Here is a 20979-nt window from a genome sequence, read left to right as displayed (position 1 = left end):
GTGGATTCATGGTGCAGGCACTGAGCCCCAGCAACAATCCTGGAGGAAAAAAACAACAACAAAAAAAAAACACTTCTGTTAAGTGCTTAATGTGATAGAATTCTAAGATGCTAGTGTCAAAACCTCTAAACCTGCAATTGATGCTGCCCCAAATCCCCTATGGCCTGGCACTTTCAATTCAGTGACAACTATTGAATTGAACATAATTGGCAGTTATTAAAGCCCAAAAGAATAAATACTATAAGATGTTAATAGCAGGCACATTTACTGACTATTCATCAGGCTTCATAAGTCCATTTCAGTGATTTTCAAGATTTACTTTACACAGAATCATAAAGACTTTGTAGAAGGGGCCAGGGGTAGATAACATAATAGTTATGCAAACACTCTCATGTCTGAGGCTCCAAAGTCCCAGATTCAATCCCCTGTACCACCCACTATAAACCATAGCTGAGCAGTGCTCTGGTAAAAAAAAAAAAAAAGAAAGAAAGAAAGAAAAAGAAAGAAAGAAAAGAAAAGGAAGGGAAAAAAGACTTTTTAAAAAATATATATTTTATTTATTTATGAGAAAGATAGGAGGAGAGAGACAGAAAGAACCAGACATCACTCTGGTACATGTGCTGTCAGGGATCGAACTCAGGACCTAATGCTTGAGAGTCTAATGCTTTATCTACTGTATCACCTCCAGGAACACACAAAAAGAGACTTTTTTAGAAGGTTGGGAATGGAACCTGAAATTTTGCATTGTTGACAAGATCCCAAATGATGCTGTGCTGATGTGAATCCACTGCTGCTGGAGGCCATTTCCCACCCCCCCACCCCCACCTTGTTGTTGTAGCCTTGTTGTGGTTATTATTGTTGTTGCTGATATGGTTGTTGGATAGGACAGAGAAATGGAGAGAGGAGGGGAAGAAAGAGAGGGGGAGAGAAAGATAGACACCTGCAGACCTGCTTCACCAGCTGTGAAGCGACTCCTTTGCAGGTGGGGAGCCGGAGCTCGAACCGGGAACCCCAAGCGGGTCCTTGTGCAGGTCCCTGCGTCAGTCCTTGTGCCTTGTGTAAGGTGCGCTTAACCCGCTGCGCTAACACCCGAACCCCAACAGAAGTGCTTTATTCCCTGTGCACTTAAGAGGAGTTCACATTTTCAGTCGGTTCTTTAACTGAGAAAAAGGACATACTGGAACTCTTGGAGGGGAATTTACAATATCTTTTGGTGGTTCTTTGGGCTAGGATACAACTATTATACTATCAAAATACTGCACTCTCTTACTGAAAGTCATTTAAATATTAAGGCAAAACTAAGATATTGCTTTGAGAGTGGAATCCACTGCGGACTATTGTTTGCTTTAAAATGTAAGCAGCGCTTCAGCTCAGGGCTGAAGTGATCTAAGTTCCCACTTTGCCAGAATGGCACAGTAATTCAGTACCCCTACCCCACCACACACATACACCCATACCACGGTAGAGATGGAGCACAGAGAAATGAAAGAACTAGCCTGTCCATTGAACACACCCTTCTTTTCCGTTTTGCCTATCTGATTTCACTCATAGTGATTCATAATGAAACAGCAAAAAATATGAATAAGAGTTGCAAAAGTTAGTGATTAGATTTCAAAGCTCGTCATCTCAATAACAGCTCTACTAGCCACCTTACATACCGTTTCTTTTACAGCTGCTCCATCTTCTCTTAAGATCAAGAACACTTAGCTAATTTAAACACTCTAAAGGGAAGCTGTTAGTATTTAGACTGTCAGAGAAGACATTTCCACATCACTTCAGATAGGGGATTACCTTCTGTCATTTCATTTCTATTTTACACTTTTCCTGGCTTTGTAAAGTGGTCATTGTTTTCCTGTCATCTACCTCTTAGAAGAAAATCAAGAAGTAAAGAAGAGAAAATACGCCCTTCCGCTTTCAATTTCTGTAGCTCCTCTGCCCTCTAACCACAGAGCCGACCAAGATAAAGCCGCTGTCATCTCTTTAACCCGTCTCAGCAGATCGCTTGCCGCTGCCGCCTCCTCCAGATTCCCGAGGCGAAGAACAAGAAGCTGAGCGACATGGACGTGAATATCGCTCCGCTCCGCGCCTGGGACGATTTCTTCCCCGGCTCTGACCGCTTTGCTCGGCCAGACTTCAGGGACATTTCCAAATGGAACAATCGCGTGGTGAGCAACCTGCTGTATTATCAGACCAACTACCTGGTGGTGGCTGCCATGATGATTTCCGTTGTGGGGTAAGTGGGGTCCCCCTCCCGGGTAGTATTGGGGGCCGCACGGTGGGCACCCCGGGTGCAAGATCCCTGGATGCAGAGATGCTTCCAAGCCCAGCGCCTGTCCTGGCAAACTGCAAGCGGCCAAGCTGGTGGAAACTTCTCTGGGCGAGGTCACAGCAATTTGGGGGTTCCTTTTATTATTATTATTTTAATTTTTTTCCAGCAACCTAGACTAAGACAGGGTTGCTAGGGGGTGAAGAAATTTTGCCAATCTCTTAGGGAAAAGGGTTTTTTGTTTGTTTTTCCTTTGCTTCGACTATACCGGCATGGATAGAAGAGGAAAGTGGTGAAACCTGGGGTGGCCAGGGCGAATGCTTTCCTGGGAGGCTTGGGGTGATGACATATAAAGCCGAACTCTGCCTTCTGGGGGTGTTTGTGTAAAAGGAGCGACGCTCTGTGGTTCTTCTCTGCCTAGTGCTACCAAGCTTTACAGAAAAAAGCTGAGCCTGGTAACTAGAAGTTGAACGTTCCCAGATGGTTTACCCCCCTGGGTGGGGTCAAAGCCAGGAGACTGGAGAATCTAATCCTAATGCTTTTCTTCTGGAGTTACCAGATGCAGTTACTTTCTTTATCTTCACTTCCTAGACAAGTCTAGAGTGTCTGAATGTGTTCTCAATAGCATATCTTCAAACGTGTCCTTCGCTATTCGCTTTTTCAATACACTCACACAGCAGCTGTACCAGAAATCGCTCTTTGTTGTAGCTCACCCTTTAAAAAAAAATGCTTCTGCAACTTTTGTAGATGGGTGGTGATGGGCTAGATCTTGCTGATTTTTTTTAAAATTTATTTCTTTATTGGGGAATTAATGTTTTACATTCAACAGTAAATACAATAGTTTGTACATGCATAACATTCCCCAGTTTCCCATTTAACTATACAATCCCCACTATGTCATTTATCATCCTTCATGGACCTGTATTCTCCTCACCCACCCACCCCAGAGTCTTTTACTTTGGTGCAATACGCCAATTCCATTTCAGGTTCTACTTGTGTTTTCTTTTCTAGATCTTGTTGATTTTATGTATCTTTTAAAAGTGAAACTCAGACTGCAGAGGAAGGAACTCACTATTGAATTATCTGATATTTCTATTTGAGAAGAAACACAGAGGGGGTGGGGGAGCTGGACTGACAGACAAGAGAAATCCAAACTTGGAGGGTGTGGGAAGGGGTGAGTAGGGAAGTTTCTTATGTTGGTTTGCTGTTTGTTGGCTTTTTTTTTTTTTCTTGCCAGCTGCCTGTGCCAAGCTTGAGCACACCAAGAGCAGTTCACATGAATTCTAGCCCAAGGGCATGTGACAGTTGGGAAAATTAAATAGGGCCAAACACACAAAGGGGAAAGAGATCATTCACAATTTCTGAATGTGCTTTAGAATAATCTCCCCAATGCAGAAGTGGAAGCTCATTTGTAGAACTTGGTAGACAGAGGAATTCTCATTATGTGTTGTTGAAGGAAGTAAGAAGGAGTTGGTGTATAGAGGTCACAGGCTTAGAGTTTATTTAGATTTAGAGTGGCAGCCAAGTTAAAATTGGTTGGGGCAAGACAGGTCTGATTAGCTACTTTCATAATCTCCCCTCTAGCATAAAGCTGTAAACTATTTCTTGAAAACAAAATTACTAGTAAATCGAACTCTTGGTTGTTGTTTTACTATCTTTTTTCTTTTTCTGTCTTTGTAAAAAAGCAATCAAGGCATCTTATCAGTGCTCAAGTTACAGATTTTTGGGAGCCTTCCTTCCTTCCTATTATACTTGGTAAGACAGAGAGAAATTGAAAGGGGAAGGGAGAGAGAGGGAGAAAGAGGTGATCCTGGTGGTGGCACACCTGATTGAACGCTTGTGTTACCATGCTCAGGGACCCAGGTTCAAGCCCCCAGTCCCCACCTGCAGGGGGAAAGCTTTGCAAATGGTGAAGCAGGGCTGCAGGTGTCTCCCCCTCTCTATTTCCCCCTTCCCTCTCAGTTTCTGACCATCTAGAGATTAGAGAAAATTAAAAAATTATAAGAGGGAGAGAAAAAAAATAGACACTTGCAGAGCTGCTTCAGGGCTAGTGAAGCGCCTCTCCCCCATCCCCCACCCTCACCCAGCAGGTGGGGAATGGGGCTTGAACTCAGGTCATTGTACATGGTAATATGTGTGCTTAACCTGTGTGCCACTTCCTGCCTCTCCCTTTTTTTTTTCTTTTTGACAGAAATAGAGAAATTGAGAGGGAGGAAGCCTGTAGCACTGCTTCACCACTTATGAAGCTTCTTTAGAGGAGCTTTTTGTTTTTTTTTTTTTAAGATTTTATTTATTCATGAAGATAGAAGGAGAGAAAACCAGACATCACTCTGGTACATGTGCTGCCGGGGACTGAACTCAGGACCTCATGCTTGAGAATCCAATGCATTATCCACTGCATCATCTCCCGGACCACTAGAGAAGTTTTTTTAGGTAACCTCAAAATTTAGCTGAGGTAAGGTTTGATACATGCTTATTAAAGGCACAGGAAAAAAAAAAAAAGAAAAGAAAGAGAGAGAGAAAGCCATTGTTTTTCAACAGTGTACTACTGAGACCAAAGACTGGTAAAGCAGGCTTGCTGCCTTCCTAGAAACCATTTTTCTCCATGAGGGCCAAGGAACTATCATTGACTAAATATAGCTTCTGCACTATGGTGTAAAAAAAAAGAGAACTTTACTAGCAGCTCATAGAATAGCTCAACAAGTAGGCACTGGACTGGCATGTGAGTTCCCCAGTTCTGGCCTAGCAGTCTATATGCTCTAGTGGTCCTCTTTCTTCACCTTAAAAAAATGCATCTTTTCTCCGCACTGCGTGTGTGTGTGTGTGTGTGTGTGTGTGTGTGTGTGTGTGTGTGTGTGTTGGGGCTTCACCACTCCAGGAAAATATACAGCAGATGCTCAAAAGGCCTTGCAAATTATAACACTCAAGCATCTCTTGCTATAAGAGTAGTGTGTGCAAAGAGTAAATAAATAAGCCTGAACCCAAAGCATGATGAAGTGAGAGAGATACTTTTAACCTACTGAATAGGGGAAAAAAATTATTTTGAAGTACATAGTAGAACATCAGCACATAACAACTACATGCTCCAGAAGTGAGCATGTCTGGGGCACTGCAGATCACATGGCACTTGCTACATGCTGCTTCAGATCACTATAGTATTTAAAATTCACTCTCTAAAGTTTATTGTTCAACTACTTCACTAATGCCTAGAGTCCTTACCGAGTTCTGGTGCAGTATGTTACTATAAGCTATTTCTCTCTCATCTTCAGCACTCTTGAAATTTTGGACTGTTTGATTCTTTTTGTGAGACTATTCTATGTGCTGGAGGAAATTTAGCACCATCCCTGCCCTCTAATCCACCAAATCCCATCCAGCCTTCAGTCCTGAATGCTAGGGATGTCTCCAAACACTTCCAAATGTCTCCTGGGGAAGGGTAGGGGGATGTCAAAATCACCTCCCTGTTTGAGAATCTCTAATGGGCTGTCAAGAAAATCACAATCTCTCAACATCACCCTCATGAAATGCAAATTGGTTTATAACAAGTTACACATTCTTTGTAATTATATATAGCAAAGCAGTTTGGGTTTTAGCTCCTGGCTTCCAACTCTTCAAAAGATTTAAATGTCACACAGCTTTGATAATTTTTTTTAGTGTATTAAATTTGTTATAGTACCATTCTTTTACTAGTCTTCCAGGAAGACTCCACTGTTTTCCCCTTTTTTTAAAGAAAAAATTTTTTAAAAGATTTTATATATTTATGAGAAAGATAGGAGGAGAGAGAAAGAACCAGACATCACTCTAGCACATGTGCTGCCAGGGATTGAACTCATGCTTGAGAGTCCAAAGCCCTATCACTGCGCCACCTCCCGGACCACTGATTTCCCCTTTTTATACTGTTAGGACCACCACTCTAGGGCTGACGTCTCATTACTTCAGAGAAAGAGGGAGAGGGACACAATAGTCCACCCTCCCGGGTTCTGTGGTGCCCTTAAGTGGTTCTGCCCTAATAACACGGAAAGGCACCCCCTACTGGGTGAGTTTCCTCTTGGCCTACAGTCTGTTTTCTGTCATTTGTTTTTTGTTTTGATCTTAACTTTCTGCTTCACACTTGCTCCATAGTAGCGCCACTATCAAATCATAATTAAATGCCTTAATTTAAAGTGCATCAAAAAGGCCAGCAAGTTATAACACTCTAGCATTTCGTGCTATAATTTTATTAGATCCTACCTAATTCTCAGATTCTCACAATTTATGTATTCTTTTAAGGAGAAATACTATGTAATAATACATTTTCGTGATTTTTGTCATAACTATAACTTGTATTATAAAAATTTGCTTCCCGGGAGTCGGGCGTTAGTGAAGCGGGTTAAGCGCACATGGTGCAAAGCACAAGGACCAGCTCAAGGATTCCAGTTCCAGTCCCAGGCTCCCCACCTGCAGGGGAGTCCCTTCACAGGAGGTGAAGCAGGTCTGCAGGTGTCTGTCTTTCTCTCCCCCCTCTGTCTTCCCCTCCTCCTCTCTCCATTTCTCTCTGTCATGTCTAACAACGACGACATCAGTAACAACAACAGTAATAATTACAACAATAAAAAGGGCAACAAAAGAGAATAATTAAATAAAGTATGAAGGCAATACACAGAGACCAGCAAATGACACAGTGGGTAAAGCTTTGGAATTACAGGCATGAGGTCCTAAATTTGATTCCTGCCACTGCATATGCCAGAATGATACTCTATTCTCCCCTCACTTCCACTACTAAGTAAACACACACACACATATATATAAATTTTATATATTTATTTTCCCTTTTGTTGCCCTTGTTTTTTAAAAAATTTTGTTATAGTTATTATTGCTGTTGTTGTTGTTGTTGGATAGGACAGAGAAAAATGGAGAGAGGAGGGGAAGTCAGAGAGAGGGAGAGAAATATAGATACCTGCAGGATTGCTTCACCACCTGTGAAGCAACTCCTCTGCAGGTGGGGAGCCGAACCGAGATCCTTAGTGGGGTCCTTGCGCTTTGCACCACATGACGCTTAACCCGCTGTGCTACCGCCTGACTCCCCATAAACATACATTTTTTAAAAATAAAGGGTAGATAAGGCATTTGGTTAATGAAACTAAAATTGCTAATAGCCTAATTCTTGACATGAAGTGAAATATTTTTTTCTGTTAATCATATTGCAAATTCAGCTCAACATTTGACCCTCACAACATTTATATTATTATTTGCCTGCCTTACTCTCACAAGTTCCTGCCATCAGGATTAACATTTTCTGGCATACAATCAGATAAAACAGTCACATACAGAATTTTCAAACATATAAATGCCTGCACTATGTCTCCAGACAGAATGATATATTGATCCTTATATGTATGTATTCATGTCCCCTCAACACAGCACAGGGTAGCTGCAGAATGAATGAACCTCTGTTTTCTTTGCTAACTTATAATTTATCCGTGTATCCTGTGGTAGTGTTATCAGAGGGTGGAAATCACAGTTGCTACTTTATGCTTTTAGTTGCTTGAAATACTAGTTTCTGGAAGGCTTAAACTCTGAAAACAGCTTTACTGTAATCTTATAAAATAAGCATCGTCCCATAATATGTTGTAGGTCTTTGTTTACCAGTATCTGGCATTAAGAAGTTGGGGGAGTGGTCTGGGAGGTGGTGCAGTGGATAAGGCTTTGTACTTTCAAGCATGAGGTCCCGAGTTTAGTTCCCAGCAGCACATGTACCAGAGTGATGTCTGATTCTTTCTCTCTCTCTCTCCTGTCATTTCTCATGAATAAATAAATAAAATCTTTTAAAAAAAGAAAAGAAAAGAAGTTGAGGGAGGGGAGAGAATATAATATATGCCTTTCATGTAGGAGACCTTGAATTTGATAACCCTCACTCACTACATGAAAATACAGAGGACCAGAATGGCTGGAGCTCAATGGATGATGGGGTTGTGTTCTTTTCTCTCTTCCTCCTGGCCTTCCTCCCTCTTCTATCCTTCTCTCTCTGAAAAATATAGAGAATCAAAAGTGTGCAGAGGAAGTGGCTCCATGGTTATTATGCACATGCAGAGTGGTCCTGAGTTTGTCTTATTCTACTTGTATGGCAGAAAAAGACTGGGCCATGGTAATAGGTTAGTGAATTAGAACACAGAATTTGCATACCCAAGGCCCAGAAGTCACAGATTCCATTCTTGGCACCACCATAAGCTAGAGGTTAATGGTGCTCTGGTGTCTGCTCAATCTATCTGTGTTTCTCTTACTCTCCTAAAAAAATGAATAAATAAATGGTGAGATTATTAGTACTTTTTGATGTTACAAGAAAAAAAACAAAACCCAAGTTTCTAGGTAGTAGAGAAAGAATAAGAGATTTCTGAGATACTCTAGATGGGACCGGATTAAAGCATTTGCAGATGAAATGAATTGCAGTCCATTTATGCTAATCTAGTGGAATTCTTTTTGAGATTAATCAGCTTCAACACCAATTCTGCACTATTACTTTTACTTGCATTATTTCATTTGTTTATTCCACTAAGAATATGGAGCACTTGGGAAGTTGGGCGATAGTGCAGCATGTTAAGCGCACATGGCACGAAGCACAAGGACCCGAGTAAGGATCGCAGTTCGAGCTCTGGCTCCTCACCTACAGGGGAGTCACTTCACAGGCAGTGAAGCAGGTCTACAGGTGTCTATCTTTCTCTCCCCCCCTCTGTCTTCCCTTCCTCTCTCCATTTCTCTCTGTCCTATCCAACAACAACGATATAAATAACAACAACAATAATAATTACAGCAACAATAAAAGACAAGGGCAACAAGGGAAAATAAATAAATAAATAATAAAAAATAAAAGAATATGGAGCCCTTGCTAATACTCTGGCACTGTTAAGAGACCAAAAAAAAAAAAAAAAAAGGCAATTGTGATTTCTACCTTCGTCACATTTAGAGTTGAGAGGAGTAATACATAGTAACTTTTATACAATTAAAGAAAATATACAGTAGTTTACACCTACATAAACACACACCCTTTTTCAACTTGGTCTCCCCTTGTTCATAACTTGACCTATCCATTTAAGAAGAAGTTGAGAATCATGACTGGGAATTTATCATTTTTCCTTTTGAAGAAATGAATTCTACTCTTGATCATGCAGCTTTAGAGCCCTTACCTATGCCATCACTTCTGTCTCTAATGAATTTATAGTCTTGTTTCAGGGAGCATTTCCATGCCTATGGATCTTAAGCAAAACCTGCAGGCTGTCTCTCCATAAATAGAATTTCCTGGCCCTCTCATGGAACATTTGCTAAAGGGGATACCTGGGAGACAAAAAACAAAGAAATAACTCTTCTCAAGTGGAAAACTGAGAGCTTTTGTTTCTACCTCTACTGATCTACTTCCATTCCTGCTGATTCTGTCTCAGAGAAACCAAAGAGAATTCAGAGACTAAGTGCTAGTAGGGACCTACTAGATAAGAAACTGCTTGTAGAAAGGGAGTTTATTTCTTACCAAGCTCATTAGCATTTATCCAACGCCAGTCTTCTCTCTCTCTCTTTCTCTTTATTATCTCTATTTATTTATTGGATAGAGATAGCCAGAAATCTAGAGGTGAAGCGTGATGATAGGGGGAGAGAGAGAGAGAGAGAGAGAGAGAGAGAGACCTGCAGCACTGCTTTATTATTAAACCTTACCATCCTATTAAACCTTACCACAGCAAGTTTCTAATGTATTGAAGTAGTCTTGCAAAGCTTTCCCTTTGCAGATGGGGACTGAGGTCTCGAACCCCGGTCCTTATGCATAGTAACAGATGTGCTCAACCAGGTGTGCTACCACCTGGCCCCCAGTCTTCTCTCTATAGCTCTAAGGACTTGCCCTGTGGCCACAGTTTAATTTACTCTACTGAGAGCTTTCAGCAAGAATAGTTTGTAAACTAATTTCTTTCAACTTGACTTCTAAAGCATTATTTGTTGCAAAAGTAACCATGGCTTCTTAATTGTTGAAGGTAACAATGAGTGCACAAGAGTTTGTTTTTCATTCTATTTACCCTTCAATACATTAGAAACTTGCTGTGGTAAGGTTTAATAGGATGTGTTGCAATATAATCAAAGTATTGTGTATACATATCTGCAGTGATTTTTTTTCTTCTAGCTGTTTTAGGGCCACAGAAAAACACACCAGTTTAGAAGTGTCCACTATGAGTAAGTTGTTCCGCCCTTTCTCTGAGTCAGACTTTCTCAGGAACCAACTGCAAAAATAGCTTTTGGGGTTAGAAAATTGGAACTCAAGGTAAAGCTGTTTTTACTATTCAGGAATTACCCCCTCTATCTCTTTGGTTCTTGCTGGTATTGCAGCATGAGAGAAGTTACCAGATGTGTACTTGAGTTAGTTTGAGGTTCACTGTTTTGGTAAACTTCTACCACCAGCTTTGCAATGTTGGCAAATGTACTGAGCTATTTTGCTCTCCGTTATGTAGAAGGAGGTGATGTGTCAAGATCTCCTAGCTCTAAAATTCTGTGACTGACCAAAATTCTTTTCTTTTCATCAATTTGTGCTGGAACTACAGTTCTTGATAACTTCAGCAAGCTGACATGTCACCAAGTTTAGGATACCTGACCACACCCACTAATGCTTACCTTCTGTCAGAGAGCAAGTTAACTTGTATTGATGTTTGGAATGAGATGTATACATATGTAGGATGTATCTTATCTCACAACAGAAAATGATATTTAATATTTTTGTTTTGTAAAACTAGGCCAAGAAGCAAACATCCTCCCTCCCTTTCCCTCTTCCTGCAACCTATCCATAAATAAAACTCCACCCATCAGAGCTCAATACCAATTGTCCACCTGAAAGATAGGGCGGTATTTTTTTCTTTTTGCCTCCAGTAGCTGGGGCTCAGTGCCAGCACCGCTCCTGGTGACTGCTTTCTCTCTCACTCTTTATTTTTTCCCCCTCTTCTATTTTATGCGATAGGACAGAGAGAAATTGAGAGAAGAGGGGTAGATAGAGAGGGAGAGAAAGACAGACACTTGCAGACCTGCTTTGCCACTTATGAAGCATCCCAGCTATAGGTGGGGAGCGGGGGCTCAAACCTGGGTTCTTGAACGGGTTCTTCTACATAGTACTATGGGTGCTTAACCGGGCGCGCCACTGCCTGGCTCTCAGATAGGGTGGCATCTTTTTTTTTTTTGTACCAGAGCACTGCTCAGCTCTGGCCTATGGTGATGTGGGGGATTGAACCTGGGACTTTGGAGCCTCAGGCATGAGAGTCTCTTTGCATAACCATTATGCTATCTACCCTCCGCCCAGATGGTATCTTTTATGGAATTTTTGTCCTAAAGTGTCTTGGGGGTTATTTTGACTGGTGTAACTAACAGCACAACTGTTGACTAAAATCTTTACTCATCTCATACAGGAACTGGATCCCAAATTTGTACACTCACTGGAAAATGAAATTGATCTCTAAAGGGTGATGTATGTGTATTTTATTTCACTCCAAGTTCAAACAGTTGTCAGCCTTGGAGTGGTATGCCTTTTACCCCTTCTTAGAATAGAATTGCATGCAAGCAGAATAGAAAAAAAAAAAAAAAACCATGTCTGCACTGAGTAACTTTGTTAATTTTTTCCAGCTTGGACACTTGGCTACTTTCTAATTATAGATTGCGGTTGGGCATGTTGTAAGTTTAAACCAGTTCTATAGGACTCTGCTCTGTTCTTCTCCCCCTAACATGAGCGTTAGGAACAGGTGAAAAACAAATTTGGAATTGCCTGAGTCAGGCCTGGATTTTCCATTGTTCTTGGTCCTGTGCTTTATTTAGACATCTGTCTTACAATGTCTGCTTTACTTGGCCAAAGGACAATAGCAAAAGCTTGCTGTACATTTTATTATATGCTTCACCTCATGAATCATTAATTAGGTAATCTAGAAAAAGCTGACTTGGAGACTTTTGACCCTTTGCTGCCAACCGTCATCACCTATTTGTAGTTTATGCAAAGGGGTTTCCTAAAATTTTAATCCTGTACTGTAGTTCTTCAGTTTAATTTTGATATTTGCTTTTCTCTGCACCTCAGAAATATTTAGGTGGGTTAAATAGGTCAACATCAGGTTTGTGTAAAAAGCTCTTTTTTTCTTACTTAATTTTTGAATAGAATTTTTATCACTCAAGTAATACATGACTATTGAAAAAAGATGAAATAGTGGTTGGGTGATGACATACCCAGTGTGTGAGGAAGATGTGTGAGGAGACACATCTGATCTTTACCCTGTAAGTAAGTAGTAGAGCAGTGCTGCAGGTATCTCTCCTTCTGTCTTTCTCTCACCCTCTATCTTAAATAAACAAATAAATTTTTTTAAAAAATATTGATGTGTTAGGATAGAGATAGAGAGAAATCAAGAAGTAAGGGGGAGATATGAAGGGAGCGAGACAGAGAGACACTTGCAGCACTGCTTCACACTTGTGAAGCTTTGGTGGGTGCTGGGGCCTTGAACCTGGACCCTCGTACATTATAACATGTGCGTTTAACCAAGTGAGCCATTGCCCAGCCCCCAAAATAAATAATTTTTAAAGAAAATGTGAAATATAAACAAATTGGAACAAACTTCCTATGGTCCTACTTCCCAGCATAACTACTGTAGTATTTGTTATATTTTTTCTTAGAGTCTTTTTGGTATTAGGAATGCTTTTTTTTTTTTTTTAATAATCTTTGAGAGTTTCTGTGCTTCATTGCTCAGTCTCCCCACTACCTGCTTAAGAGGGTTTTGTTTTTACCCTTTTCCAGGCCTGCAAGGGAAGTTTTATCTTTCCCAGATCAATTCTAGGATTAAATCAGAACACAGGGTCCAATTCAGGTAAAATTTCTGAAAAAGAAAGAAAAACTACAGAGAAACTAGGCCCAAACAAGGAAGAACCAGTAGAAAAGAGGAGATAGGATGACTTGTGTGTTGGAGATTGGGAACACTTAGGAGAGTGGGGTTGTCTAGATTGGATACAAGAGGCTCAGGAGAATAGGCAGGAGGCAGGGAACCAATATTTGAATTGGAGCAGAGAAAGCTTTGCTGTGGTGTCTGAACTAAGGTGTGCAGCCCCTTACCATGTGTGAACCTCTGGTTCTATCCCTGACATCACATCACAACATTATCAGTACCAGGCAGCTCTGTGAATGGTGGACCAGGCCTATATGAGGCTCTAAGTTAATTCCCTAGTGCTACATTAGAGAGAGAGACAGAGAGATTGCATTATTGGTTTTGTTTCAGTGCCAGCACTACAAATCCACTGCACCTGACAGCAATTTTTTCCCCCGTTTTATTGGATAGATCAGAAATTGAGAGGGGGAGAAGGAGATAGAAAGAGAGAGAGACAAGGTAGACACCTGCAGACCTGCTTTACCACTGAAGAAGCGTTCCCCCCCACTCATCCCCTACAGGTGGGAAGCCGGGGGCTTGAACCCAGATCCTTGTATGTGTCCTTGTGCTTAGTATTATGTGCATGTAACTGCGTGCACCACTGTTTGTTTGTTTTTTTAATTTCTTTATTGGGGAATTAATGTTTTACATTCAACAGTAAATACAACAGTTTGTACATGCATAACATTTCCCAGTTTTCCATATAACAATACAACCCCCACTAGGTCCTCTGTCATCCTTCTTGGGTCTGTATTTTCCCCATCCACCCACCCCAGAGTCTTTTACTTTGGTGCAATACGCCAATTCCAGTTCAGGTTCTACTTGTGTTTTCTTTTCTGATCTTGTTTTTCAACTTTGGCCTGAGAGTGAGATCATCCCATATTCATCCTTCTGTTTCTTACTTATTTCACTTAACATGAATTTTTCAAGGTCCATCCAAGATCAGCTGAAAACGGTGAAGTCATCATTTTTTATAGCTGAGTAGTATTCCATTGTATATATATATATACCACAACTCATCTGTTGATGACACCTGGGTTGCTTCCAATATTATTGTTTTTTATTTTTATTTTTAATTTTTTAATTTTTTTGAGACAGTCAGAAATTGAGAGGGAATAGGGTGATAGAGAGGAAGAGGGATAGAGAGACACCTGCAACACTGCTTCACCACTTGCAAAGCTTCCTCCCTTGAGGTGGGGACCAGGGACTTGAACCCAGGTCCTTGTACACTGTAACGTGTGTGCTCAACCAGGTGTGCCACCACCTAGCCCTGGAGATTGCATTATTGTTATCAGAGAGATAATGCAAGTAAGGATGGAATGTTAACACTCACATAAAGAAAAGGCAAAAGTGATACGATACACAGCCTGTATAGAGTAGCTTCAGGGCAAGGACTTGATGGGACCACTCTACTGCTCCGGATGCCACTGCTTCTAGAATGGTTGCTGTAAAAGCCAGGCTGAATGCTGACTTTGCTTTCGTTTTTTCTAGTGATAGCAGAGATTCTTTTTGTGATCTATTTAGGTTAGCAAAAACAGGCACTAAAGTGGGTCTTTCATAAAAGTCAAATGCCCTAATGTAAAGTTACCAAAAAAGCAAGAATCTCTGTACTTTTTACTTCTTCCTCATCTCCTTCCTCCTCCTCCTGCTACTACTTGTGCTACTAATGACCTCTCTTCTCTCTCTCTCTCTTTTTTTTTATCTTCCAGGTTCCTGAGCCCATTCAATATGATCCTTGGAGGAATTGTCGTGGTGCTGGTGTTCACAGGGTTTGTGTGGGCAGCCCACAATAAAGATATCCTGCGCCGGATGAAGAAGCAGTACCCCACGGCATTTGTCATGGTGGTCATGTTGGCGAGCTATTTTCTCATATCCATGTTTGGAGGAGTCATGGTCTTTGTGTTTGGCATTACTTTTCCTTTGTTGTGTAAGTAAACCTGAGTCTTCCTTTTCTTAGATCATAGGAAAATGTAAGAACAATGGTTTAATGGCAGTTATCAACTATTTTTCTTGTGTCCGCTGGCCTATCGACAAAATTATCAGAAACAGCAGGTCAAGGCCTACCAGTCTGTTAATTACCCAGATCTGTAGAGCACCTGCTTTTGAAGATTCTTCTGGGAATACAAAGTAAACAGGATAAATAGAAAGCTCAAGTCATGTGATAGGAGAGTGGTATTGTCTGCATTAGACTCAGGTTTATCTGATATCTGACTAGGCTCTTGATCCTTAAATTTCAGCTATGGCGCCCAGATAGACATTAATCTTATTTGGAAATAAACAGTATTTCTTCCTATTTACCAAGAAAATCATAATTAGTTGCAATAGTTTTGCAGGACTATAGAAAAAAATGGTCTAGAATATAAATATCAACTATGTGGTATAACCTTTAACTCATGTAATAATGAATCGAGTCTGTGGGCTTGGAAATAGTTGATAACCTGTTTTGTAATAACACCTTGGATCACTTATGAAGAATTGTAATGGAACCTCTATGCCAAGAATTATAAACTTAAATATCTTCATTAAACTATAAGAAAGCAATACAGACCATCTATTATTACAAGAGAAAAGTAGTGATTAATGGCAGGTCAGAGGCCAGGTGGTGGCACACCTGGTTATGTGCACACATTACAGTGCGCAAGGACCCAGGTTCAAGCCCCTGGTCACCATCTGTAGGGGGACGAGTGGTGAAGCAGGGTTGCAGGTGTCTCTCAGTCTCTCTCCCTCGATTTCCCCTTCTTCTCTCAATTTCTCTTTGTCTCTATCCAATAACAAAGAAATAAATTTTTTAAAAATGGCAGGTCACACTCTGATTTGGATGAGTAGGACTAAATATTTTCTGAATTATATATATGGTAGAGACAGAAACTGAGAAGGAAGGGGGAGATAGAGGAGAGAGAAAGAGACACCTGCAACACTGCTTCGCCACTTGTGAAGCTTTCTTCTTGCAGGGGCCAGGGGCTTGAACCCAGGTCCTTGTGTAAGTCCTGTCTGTCTCAGAGTCCACAGGCAATGACACTACTCCAGCCTGACAGTGTGGTGCAAGTCCTTATTTTCTGAATTTTATATGCATTTTGCACTGAGATTCCAAACACTACATGCCTAAAATAAGGCATAGATAAAATGTTAATTTCATCAGCAGAACTATAATTAAAATGTTAGTATACTACAGGATTAGAATTTCCTTTTAACTTTTAATAGCGCTTCTCAGACACAGGAATTCTATTAAATAAAAACAATTGCTTGTTTGCAGTTTTGTTAGATTAAGCCCAGAGTATTTATGAATACATTTCACACCTTCTTGGATAAAGTATTTAAGTCAGCAAATTCAGACTTTTGAAATATTCTTCAGGTCCCTCTCGTATCATTGTGTTAGTATTTCATTAATTCAGCTTAAACACACAGCTTGTGAACTCTAGTAACTTTCCACATCGAAGCCTGAGATAGGTCTGGGCAGTAAAATATATATCACAAATTCAGGGATCCTGATTTATTTTCCTAGATCTAACAGCAACCAGCTATATGGTTTGATTCAGTTATCCTATGTGGGCTGTAATTCACTCATCAAAAACATTAAGGAAATTAGATAAGATTGATGTTTTGGATAATTGTAAGTCATCACTAAATGCAGAATACAAATTCCTGGTTTGAGCCCCTGGTTCTCCACCTGTAAGGAGGGTCGCTTCACAGGCACTGAAGCAAGTCTGCAAGTGTCTGTCGTTCTCTCCCCCTCTCTGTCTTCCCCATTGCTCTTGATTTCTCTCTGTCCTATCCAACAATAATGGCAGCAGTAATAATAACAACGATAAACAGCCAGGGCAGCAAAAGGGAAGAAATAGACTCTAGGAGCAGTGGATTCATAGTGCAGGTATGGAGTCCTAGCAAACCCTGGAGGCAAAAAAAAAAAAAAAAAACAGAACAAACAAACAAACAAAAAAAACAACCCAGATTCCCCAGCAACAATCCTTGGATGTCTTGATTCTATGGGTCAGTAGTGATAACCACAGAATCTGGATGTTTTTTCTTTTTCTGGTTTTGTGTGTGTGTTTAATGATTTTTATTATCTTTATTTGTTGAATAGAGACATCCAGAAATCAAGGGGGAACGGGGAGATAGAGGGGAAGAGAGACACCTGCAGTACTGTTTACGACTCATAAAGCTTTCCCCTTGCAAGTGGGGACTGGGGGTTTGGACTTGGGTCCTTGTGTGTGCAACCAGGTGCACCACCACCCAGCCCCTGTTTCTGTGTTTTGTTTGACTTTATTTATTTCATTTGACAGGACAGAAAGAAATTGAGAGGGAAGAGGGGTAGAGGGAGGGAGACAGACACTTGTAGCACTGCTTCACCACTAATGAAGTCCTACCCCCGGGCAGGTGGGGGCCATGGTCCTTGTGCATGGAATGCCTGGCCCCAGAATGTGGAGTTTTAGAAAGCTCAACTGTTTCTAGTCTAAGTTGGTAGCTGCATATCAGTATTGTCAGAATGAAGGTCCAGCACCATCTATATCAGAATCATAGAATTAGATTATTGAACTTGTACATTCTGAAATGCTTAGTCTTAAGAAATTGAATTTGGGCAGTAGAGATGGGAATTTACTATCGAACAGGCTCTTTGGGTGATTTGTATGTACAGAAAAGTTTGAAAGTCACTGGTGTGTATGTATCACTTGGGGGATAAGTGTTCTTGGAAATGTGCACATTTCTAATCCTGTAGAGTTCAGTTCCAGGAGAAAGGGGTCAGGCAGTATGTTTTTTAATAGATAAACTTGGGCTATTCTTAATAATCAGGCAAATTTGAGGAAATGTTAAGTTATAAAACACGAGGATATAAAATGTTAGATTTCTCTGCCTAAATCTTAAATTTTTTAAAATTTTATTTATTTACTGGATAGAGACAGCCAGAAATTGGGGGGCAGAGGGAGAGACCTGTAGCACTGCTTCACCACTCTCAAAGCTTTTTCCCTGCAGGTGGGGACCAGAGGCTTGAACCTGGATCCTTGCACATTGTAACGTGTGCTCAGCCGGGTTTTTAATAAACTAATAAACTAAAAAATTTTATAAACTTTATTTATTTGTTGGATAGAGACAGCCAGAAATAGAGAGGAATAGGGAGTTAGAGGGGGAAAGAGAGAGAGAGACCTGAAGCACTGCTTCACTACTCTGGAAGCTTTCCTCCTGCAAGTGGGGGCTGGGGGTTTGAACTCAGGTCCCTGTGCATTGCAACATGTGCACTCAGCCAGGTGTGCTACCACCAAGCCCTCTGGCTAAAGCTTACATCCAACACTTTGGAAAACTGCTTTGTAGAATGTAGCTAGGGGAACCTCACCTGTAGACCTCCTGTAGAGAACAATGTAAAGAGATAATCAGTCATTTGAGCATGAAGTTCTTTCTGTAAAACTGTGCGACTAAGTTCCTATATTGTTCAAATCACATTGACTCGATGTCAGGCCATTATAATACCTGAAAAGTAATAATATCAATGTATTACAGAAGAAGTGGGACTGTTGTAGATTGTAGTCTTTCCTGCTAAATGTAATATTGTCTTTCTTTAAGAAAAATCTTTTTTCTTTTAAATATATATATATTTTTTAATTTATTATCTTTATTTATTGGATAGAGACAGCCAGAAATTGAGAGGTAAGGGGAGATAGAGAGGAAGAGAGATACCTGCAACACTATTTTACCACTCGTGAAGATTTCCCCTGCAGGTGTGGACCAGGGACTTGAACCTGGGTCCTTGTGCATTGTAACATGTGCACTTAACCAGGTGTGCCACCACCTGGCCCTCCTAAATGCCATGTTTTCCTTCACACACACAATAATGTACAACTTGGAGAATAACTTTATATAAAGTCGCCCCTACCACCATTTGATGGCTTAGTTCTGAGAATCAGACTCAACTAGATAGGTAACAGAGGCAATTTACTGAAAGTGTGGAAAGGGGAAGTGTTACACTGATTTGGAGGAAGATAATGGCTGCTTTGGTGTTAACCATGTTTCACTTCTTCATAGTGATGTTCATTCATGCATCGCTGAGACTTCGGAACCTCAAGAACAAAATTGAGAATAAAATGGAGATCATAGGTCTGAAGAAGACACCAATGGGCATTATCCTTGACGCCCTAGAGCAACAGGAAGAAAGCATCAACAAAATCACTGACTTTATCAGTAAGGGGAAGGAATAATAGAGCTGCCTGAGTGACGGGGTTGCCGCAGAAACTTAAGTTGCGGTTTACCTTGTCCAGACCTACTTTCTATTTGTGTTTTTTGAAACAAGAGGTGCACGTACCATCTAACTATATGTGGCAGCATGCATGTGTAGGCCAAACTCTTAACATCTCTGATATTACAGAGGGAAGGCCTCAGAAATGGAAAGAAACCAGTCTCTTTTAGAGCTGAAGTTTCAAGTGTGTTAAATGAAAACTGATAGGAAACAAATCATTTCCCTGATTTCTCTAGGCAACTAAAAAAAAAAGTAAATGAATTAATGGATTCAACAATACTGCTACCTTATAGGGAGGGGAAAAAATGAATTGTAAAGTACTGAGGCAGTGTAAGTAATTGAAAAGACTTATAATAAATAATGTCATGTATTTATTTGCCTGTTATATACTCTCTTCCAACACCTAGCACCTCCTCCAAAAAATAAAATAAAATTACAGTATGTTCAGCATAACTTTGTTTTTTATTATTATTTTAAGTTCAAATATGATCTCTATCACTTTGCCACCCGTTTGATGTGATGTGCAGTGGGAACTGGATAAGCCAGTTGTTTATACTTTGTTTACAAGTAACTATAAAGGTAGTTGTTTAGGCTATTTGTCAAACTTTTGTCAATTTTTGAAAGGCTGATAACATGTTTTCATTAGTAGGAATTTGCTGCAAAACAAGTGTTATCTTCCTTAAGGATGCTATAGCTATGGAACTTGTATTATTCTTGTTAGTCTTATTTAAAACAAAACAACAACAACAACAAAAACCCTGAGTTCTGTTTATATTGCACTTTTTTGTTATTACAATGACAAAACGGTATTCAAAATAATGTTTCCCATATTTCTTGTTTAATTTTGTAACTGGAAAATTTAGAAAGAAGATAATGTTCATTTTTATCGATTGCTTTGAGACAAAAAAGACAGCTGTTGAGTTCTAAAGATCGAAATGTATCTTTAGATAGCTAAGCAAACAACAACAAAAAATCTATTGTGAATGAAAATGGGCAAGGTCACTGATACCTGTAGTTTAACATTTTTGATATCAGCTGTTTTAACTAGATGCTTTTATATATTAGAATTAAAATAGCATGAGTTTATGTATTCTCTTATTTTCCTCATCTCTCATGTATTAAGAAATAGATTATACAAACTGTTTTTGCTTGCTAATTGAATGATTTCATAAAGAAATAGAACATAGTTAGGTTTCCTTAACATGGAATTATAAAGAGAATTGGAATAACAAAGTCATAGTATGTGCTACTCCTGATTTTTCTTGTATTTAAATTTCTCTGCCAACCTGCAGCCTTTACATCTGGCACAGTAGACTTGCTACAACTTCACAAATATGGTCAATAATATGTACTTTTACCCAAATATGAATAATAAAACTTACCAAAAGTTTATTTTTGAGGCTTTATTTATTGCACATGTGTGTTAAGTATCTGAAAAAGTTGGTGACAATTATGTAACAGTGATGGCTAATAAACACAGCAAACACTTAATTTCTGTATTTCAAATGTGGTCTAATAAAATTTGTAAATACTTTATTAATTTCCAGCTAGAATAAAATTGAATTTCACAGGGATCCTTCTTTAAACTATTCATGAGTTTT

At 39.9% G+C, this 20979-nt stretch overlaps 1 protein-coding gene across 2 annotated transcripts; it reads left to right on the top strand.

Moving 5' to 3' along the window:
- Positions 1–1739: 1739 nt before the first annotated feature.
- On the top strand, positions 1740–20770 carry ARL6IP5 (ADP ribosylation factor like GTPase 6 interacting protein 5). Of its 2 annotated transcripts, XM_060202896.1 has the most exons (4): positions 1740–2233; positions 11668–11721; positions 14865–15082; positions 19168–20770. In XM_060202896.1, exons 1-4 carry the CDS (start codon positions 2058–2060, stop codon positions 19338–19340), a joined length of 621 nt encoding a protein of 206 aa, XP_060058879.1. In that variant the 5' UTR covers positions 1740–2057; the 3' UTR covers positions 19341–20770. The 2 variants fall into 2 exon arrangements, with proteins under 2 accessions (XP_060058879.1, XP_007523382.1); XM_007523320.3 differs by lacking the exon at positions 11668–11721 and having other exon boundaries at positions 1774–2233.
- The last annotated feature ends 209 nt before the right edge of the window (positions 20771–20979 follow it).

The sequence above is a fragment of the Erinaceus europaeus genome, chromosome 12 (assembly GCF_950295315.1).
Source record: "Erinaceus europaeus chromosome 12, mEriEur2.1, whole genome shotgun sequence".
NCBI lineage: Eukaryota > Metazoa > Chordata > Mammalia > Eulipotyphla > Erinaceidae > Erinaceus > Erinaceus europaeus.
The sequence above is the reverse complement of the archived record's forward strand: the minus strand, read 5'-3'. Positions and strand labels throughout refer to the sequence as shown.

Coding starts and splice junctions, on each gene's coding strand:
- ARL6IP5 (XM_060202896.1), top strand. CDS start 2,058: ATGGACGTGAATATCGCTCCGCTCCGCGCCTGGGACGATTTCTTCCCC. Junction 2,234..11,667: donor ATGATGATTTCCGTTGTGGG/GTAAGTGGGGTC, acceptor CATCTCATACAG/GAACTGGATCCCAAATTTGT. Junction 11,722..14,864: donor ATGAAATTGATCTCTAAAGG/GTGATGTATGTG, acceptor TTTATCTTCCAG/GTTCCTGAGCCCATTCAATA.